A 7224-nucleotide genomic window follows, 5' to 3' on the forward strand; every position below is an offset into this window, starting at 1 on the left:
GACTTTCTTTTGAGGGCAGAATATCCCCACAGGGGATGTCTAAATGCTCATAATAATCCTGGGAGACCTGGCATACCCCTCAATGCCAGGGCTCATGAAGCCGTACATGGGAAACTTGGATACCACTAAGGAGCATTTCAACAATAGGCTGAGTAGGAGCAGGATGACCATGGAATGTGCATTTGGCAGATTAAAAGTGCACTGGCGATGCCTTTATGACAAGTTAGACCTCAATGAGGAAAATATTCCCCTGGTCATAGCCATGTGTTGCACGTTGTATAATATTTGTGAAGGTAAGTGTGACTTGCAGTCTATATAATTTTATAAAAATATGCTAATGAGTGAATATAATGTAACTGGAATATGTTTCATGCAAAAGGTCTCTTGTAAGGTATCATTACAAAGTTTATAATCTATTGAGTGAGATCATCCTATTTGTATAAAAGTATCACTCTTGTATCTGAAACTAAAAATATGAAATATAACTCTGAGGGTCTATTGTAATTATGCAAAGTGTGGGCCATTAATGGTGGTTTGGAATCTTGATGACTCCCATTAACCAGGACAATTGTCTGCAGATGGGTGTGTTTTACCTGTAAGTCTTCCTCTATATGTGTGTGCTGGCAAGTGGGCAATGAAGTCTTGCAGTGACATGTGATCATGTCACCTGAACTGGAATCCATCTTTAACCTGGTGCTTTTCCAGTGGGGGGGGGGAGAACACAGAGGGACAAAGGGTTCCCGCCTTATGCAAAAGAGATATAAAGGGGTGGAACAGAAAAAAGGGGGAGAGAGGAGCCATCATGAAGAATCCCCTAGCTATCACCTGAGCTGGAACAAGCTCTGTACCAAGGGAAAGAATTGTTCCCAGGCCTGGAAGGTGTCCAGTCTGAGGAAAAAACGTACTGAAGCATCTCTGAGGGTGAGATTATCTGTATTCAGTTTGATTAGACATAGATTTGCACATTTTATTTTATTTTGCTTGGTGACTTACTTTGTTCTGTCTGTTACTACTTGGAACCACTTAAATCCCACTTTCTGTATTTAATAAAATCACTTTTTACTTATTAATTAACTCAGAGTATGTAGTAATATCTGGGGGAGCAAACAACTGTGCATATCTCTCTATCAGTGTTATAGAGGGCGAACAATTTATGAGTTTACCCTGCATAACCTTTATAAAGGTTAAAACGGATTTATTTGGGTTTAGACCCCATTGGGAGTTGGGCTTCTGAGTGTTAAAGAAAAGAACACTTCTGTTAGCTGCTTTCAGGTAAACCTGCAGCTTTGGGGCAAGTAATTCAGACCCTGGGTCTGTGTTGGAGCAGACAGGAGTGTCTGGCTTAGCAAGACAGGGTGCTGGAGTCCTGAGCTGGCAGGGAAAGGAGGAGCAGAGGTAGTCTTGGAACATCGGGTGGCAGCTCCCAAGAGGGTTACTGTGATCCAACCCATCACAGTAAGGGTGAAAAGTTTGCTCAGTGGTGCACTGCTGAGACCGAACACTTGGCTGCTGATTTTGAGCAGCCAGATACCAAGGCTATTAGAGGGGCACAATGGGGGGCAATTCGAATCAGGGAGGCTTTGTGTTTTTAAAATGAGAATGCGTAATGTTTGTTGCTATGCTGGGGTTTGTAATGCATAATGAAGTCCAGTTTTGATAGGTAGGAAGCAGTTGTGATTGTTCAGGCCCAGGGTTCAATGTAAGGAAATGATAAAACTGCCTGCTGGTTTGCTGCTGCCATCTGCTATCATAACTTCAACGGAAACAAATAAAGAGTGCTTATTATTCAAATAACTTTGCTTTTATTGCCAAAAAATCCACAACACCATGCACACACACACAGCTGAGGGTAAGTCCAGCTTTCATTTGAAAAGGTGTCTGCGGAGGTGGAGTGAACGGTAAAGTGACAAGTCCCAGAAATCGGAAAGGACTGTGCAGGTGGAGTTTGGGGAGGACATGGGAAAGAGTTGTGAATGTGCTGAAGGGGAGGGCGGGCACCCATCTGCTCAGTCTGGAGCATCAGGAGGGACTGCAGCATGTTGGTTTGCTGCTTCAAAACTTTTTTCAGCCTCTCCATTGCATCCCTAGTCTATGCCTCATTTTCTTTTCTTTCCTGCTTGTCACTTTCCCTCCACTGCCTGCATTCCATCTTGTCTGCATCAGAGTACTGCAGCACCTCCAGAAAATATCTTCCTTGCTCCATCTTGGGCGTTTTCTAATCTGGCAGAGACACTCAGCTGGAGTGCAGGGGGTGCCTTCTTTCAAGGACATATCTGGTGAAGCATAAGTAACAATAAACAGAAGCATTAATGTTAAGTAAATGTGCAGCATTGAAACGCTACATTAAAATACACTGCTGGTAACACACCAGTCACTTTCCTGCTGATCCTTGACAAACACACATGCCAGCGAACACTACAAGCATGGTGAGTGTTCACAGGGGCGGGGGACCTTGTGCGTGGGAGAAAATCAATGTGAAAGGGGTCGCCTGGCACTTCTCAGGGGACAACACTAAAGTTTCCCACCTTTTTCCACAGGCAGGGGACATTGTGGCAGATATCTCTCTCCTTAGGGTAAACAAGGAAGCAAAGGTGCATATACGATATGCTTGCGGTTTCCGCCCCGGTCCCTATGCTGCTCACCTGTGTGCTGCTTTGGTCCTTGCCCAAGTAATTGCAGAATGGTGGGAGAAAGTGTCCCTCAATGAGGGAAGGAACAAAGAAGCTGTGCCAAGGAACCTCCAGCAGAGGATTGTATAGTACCTGCAGGAAGGTTTCCTAGAGATCTCTCTGGAGGATTCCAGTGAAATCTCGGTGTGCATCAACACCCTGTTCTGACATACTGCCTAGCTGCACGGGGAAATGCCCAGCACACAAAAACACAGCCAGCCTTGTACATTTCTCGGCCCTCCACCCACCTCTGCACTTCACAAAGCAAAACCACTTACCAGGGGGTCTCCTCTCCTGCTTCTGGCTCACCTGATTCTGACTGCCGAGACTGTATGGACACCTGCAGAATGGAGAACAGCTCCTGACTGGACGCAGCACTGGGAAACCCCAGCATGGGCTCCACATCTTCTAATGGCTCCACCTCTTCATCGATGACTTTCTCCTCTGGGTTAGGTCCAGTTTCCGTCGGCTCCAGCCCCACCGAAGTATCCACAGGGCTCTTGGCGGTGGAAGTTGGGTCGCCGCCAAGGATAACGTCCAACTCCTTATAAAAATGGCAGGTCTGGGGCGCAGCCCCAGAGTGACCTTTTGCCTCCCTTGCCTTCTGGTACGCGTGCCACAGCTCCTTCCCCTTTGCTCTGCACTGCAGCTTGTCTCGATCATAGCCCCTTTCCCGCAAGCTGCAAGAAATCTGACCACAGCTATTGAAATTCCTACAGCTGGAGCACAGCTGGGACTGCAAAGCCTCCTTCCCCAAATACTGAGCAGATCCAGTACCTCCGCAGTGGTCCAAGCGGGAGACCATTTGCTGCATGGAGCTGCCATGGCCACCTGGGAAGATGTGATGTGAACACTCCACGCCGAGCAAACAGGAAGGGGAATTTCAAAATTCCTGGGCCTTTAAAGGGGGAGGAGTTGAAAGTCCTCACCAGAGTGGTTATGATGGGCATTGTGGGATGCCTTCCAGAGGCCAATTACATTGATGAAATCAAGCACGGTCTCTACATTGGCACATCGGCAACAAAACTTTTGCGTAAAAAGCCTTACAACTCTCGTCAAGGTGCCTTTATTACGTCACTGAAACTGAGGAGTTCCGTCGTCAAAAGTGGCTTTGTAGTGTTTACACCTCCACTAGTTCTTCACCAAATGTTGCCTTTTGGCGAAAAAATGTGGCACTCTAGACAAGACCTAAGGAACAATGACGGAAAACCAGTATCCACTTGTTTTTCCTGCTGGTGCCTATTAAGGTTTCCCACACCACGATGTGTAGGAATTATTAATGCAGGGAGCACCATAAAATATGGAATTGGTATTAGTAGGGTCAGTTGTTCAAAATTCATTTATCTGAATAACGGAAATATCATTTTTCAGTGTGTGAAGAGCAACCAATCTGCTTCATCAATGAGAACAGCCTCCAGTTGTGCATGTAGTCAAGTATCGGGGGTAGCCGTGTTAGTCTGTATCTACAAAAACAACAAGGAGTCTGGTGGCACCTTAAAGACAGATTTATTTGGGCATAAACTTTCGTGGGTAAAAACCTCACTTCACTTCTGTAATGAGCCAGCCACTCCCAGTCCCTATTCAAGCCCAGATTAATGGTGTTAAATTTGCAAATGAATTTTAGTTCTGCTGTTTCTCTTTGAAGTCTATTTCTGAAGTTTTTTTGTTCAATGACAGTGACATTTAAATCTGTAATAGAATGACCAGGGAGACTGAAGTGTTCACTTACTGGCTTTTGTATGTTACCATTCCTGATGTCCGATTTGTGTCCATTTATTCTTTTGCGGAGGGACTGTCCGGTTTGGCCAATGTACATGGCAGAGGGGCATTGCTGGCACATGATGGCATATATAACATTAGTAGATGTGCAGGTGAATGAGCCCTTGATGGTGTGGCTGATGTGGTTGGGTCCTCTGATGGTGTCACCAGAGTAGATATGGGGACAGAGTAGGCAACGAGGTTTGCTACAGGGATTGGTTCCTGGGTTGGTGTTTCTGTGGTGTGGTGTGTAGTTGCTGGTGAGTATTTTCTTCAGGTTGGAGGGTTGTCTGTAAGCGAGGACTGGCCTGCCTCCCAAGGTCTGTGAGAGTGAGGGATCATTTTCCAGAATAGGTTGTAGATCGTGGAAAATGCGCTGGAGAGGTTATGCATGTGGTGTCTCATATTAACATTGTCTCTCCATCCAGGTGTTTGTCCTGAGACCATCACCCTAGACCCTGGGCAGAAACAGGAAGTCAGGGGAACGTACGGTACATGCAGGAGACACTGTTCTGCCTCAGTGTTGGACACCTTCTCCCCTTCACCATGTCAGACTTCAACTCAACCGACTTCACCAACCCTTCCAACTTGATCCTGCTGGGCATTCCTGGCCTAGAGGCAGCCCATGTCTGGATCTCCATCCCCTTCTGCACAATGTACACCATAGCCATCTTGGGGAACTTCACCATCCTGTTCATCGTGAAGAGAGAGCCGAGCCTCCATTTGCCCATGTACTATTTCCTCTGCATGCTGGCCGTCACCGACCTAGTCCTGTCTACATCCATCCTGCCCAAAATGCTGAGCATCTTCTGGTTCAATTCCAGGGAGATCAATTTCAGTGCCTGCCTCACCCAGATGTACTTCATTCTCAGCTTCTCTGCGATGGAGTCTGGGATCCTCGTGGCCATGGCTTTTGATCGCTACGTGGCCATCTGCGAACCCCTGAGACATTCCACAACCCTGAAAAACCCTGTGGTGGCCAAAATTGGCCTGGCCGTGGTGCTGCGCGGCGTCATCCTCATACTGCCCTATCCCTTCCTGGTGAGGAGGTTGCCATATTGCAGAACCAACATCATTCCCCACACATACTGCGAACACATAGCTTTGGTGAAGCTGGCCTGCACCGACATCCACATCAGTAGTTACTACAGCCTCTCTGTGGCATTCTTGGTGATCAGTCTGGATGTGTTTTTTATCGCCGTGTCCTATACCCAGATCCTCAGGGCCATCTTCAGCCTCCCAACAAAGGACGCCCGGCTCAAGACTTTCGGGACCTGCGGCTCCCACCTCTGTGTAATCTTAGCCTCTTACATCCCACATCTCTTCTCCGCCCTCATGCAACGGTTTGGGCACAATGTGGCTCTGCATTTGTGCGTTCTCATTGACAACGTGTATCTCCTGGTGCCCCCCATCTTAAACCCCATCATCTATGGGGTGAGGACCCAACAAATCCGGGATAGGCTGCTCCAGCCCTTTACTCATAAAGGGACTTAAATTTTTCTCCTGGTGCTTTGGCTCTCAAACCGAGCTCCATGCAGAGCTGGCTGGTGACATGGTGCTGGGCCCTCTTCCCTGAATCACTGACTGGCCAGTAAAAGAGACTTTAAACCCTTTCCTGACCTTACTGTGCTCTTTCAGCATCACAAATTGGGGAATCTGTCTATATACAACTCATAGGGTTGCCATATTTCTAATTGCTGGTAACTGGAAGCCTGAGGCCCCACCCCTCTGCCCTGCCTCTTCCCCCAGGTTCCGCCCCTGCTCTGCCTCTTCCCTTCAAGGCCCCGCCCCTCACTCGCGCCTCTCCTCCCCACCCCCTGTCACTCTCTGGTTCATCCCTCTGACACTCTGCACCCCAAAGCACCCCATATTTACCCTGGTGATGTAATTATGGTATGTTTTGTACAAAATATGCCCTGTGAGGTATCTTTCTAAAAGTCTTAATCTTCTAAACATTGATATCCCCTTGGGTTGTATGTGAAGCTATGAAATCCTGCTATGTGTGAGTTACTAAAGTGTGATGTGAGGCTGGAAACACCCAAAACCAGCCTTTCAGGTATGTCAAAGGAGTAGCCAGATAGTGATAATTGCTGTCGTCAACACTCATCCGGGGAAGAATCCACTAGCACAGGATTCTGTGTAAGGAAGCCTCCTCATTGGGAGTATGGAGACAATGGAGAATGTTTGGCCAATGGGGGAAGACCCTCCCCCCCACGTCACATGCACAGACTTTCCAGCAAGCTGGAAGAAACTATAAAAGATGGGGAGTGACATCATCACTTGTCTTCAAATCCCCCCCCCTCGCCCGCAAACTCAACACCTGCAAGAAGCTCAGGAAGACAAAGGACTTTGAACGGGGGAGGGGAACCCAGGCTGCAAAGCAGATGCAGCCTGTGCCTCAAGAATCTGTAAACCATCAGTTAAATCCTATTTAATGTGTACAAGTCTTAGATTGCAAGTTTGTTTGATTTCCAAGGTAACCTGCTTTTATCTGTTTGTTATCTCTTATAATCACTTAACATCTATCCGTCTGTAGTTAATAAACCTGATTTATGTTTAATCTTAACCAGTGCATTTCTGAGTGAAGTGTTTGAGAAACTTAGCTCCGTTAGCAAAGGCTGGTGCAGATCTTCCCCAATCGAGTAGGAAGCAGACTAATAATGAGCTTGCACTGTACAGATCCCTCTTCAGAGTAAGATGGTCGGATTCTGGGTTTACTCTCCAGTAGGGGTGCAAGGCTGGGGAGCTGGGAATTTGGCTGATGCCTCCATTGTTGATCCATGAGTGGCTTAGGTAA

At 47.2% G+C, this 7224-nt stretch overlaps 1 protein-coding gene across 1 annotated transcript; it reads left to right on the plus strand.

The window, feature by feature from the left end:
- The first annotated feature begins 4922 nt into the window (after positions 1-4922).
- On the plus strand, positions 4923-5921 carry LOC135895433 (olfactory receptor 52E4-like). The gene has a single exon (XM_065423544.1). It carries the CDS (start codon positions 4923-4925, stop codon positions 5919-5921), a length of 999 nt encoding a protein of 332 aa, XP_065279616.1.
- The last annotated feature ends 1303 nt before the right edge of the window (positions 5922-7224 follow it).

The sequence above is a fragment of the Emys orbicularis genome, chromosome 1 (genome assembly GCF_028017835.1).
Source record: "Emys orbicularis isolate rEmyOrb1 chromosome 1, rEmyOrb1.hap1, whole genome shotgun sequence".
NCBI lineage: Eukaryota > Metazoa > Chordata > Testudines > Emydidae > Emys > Emys orbicularis.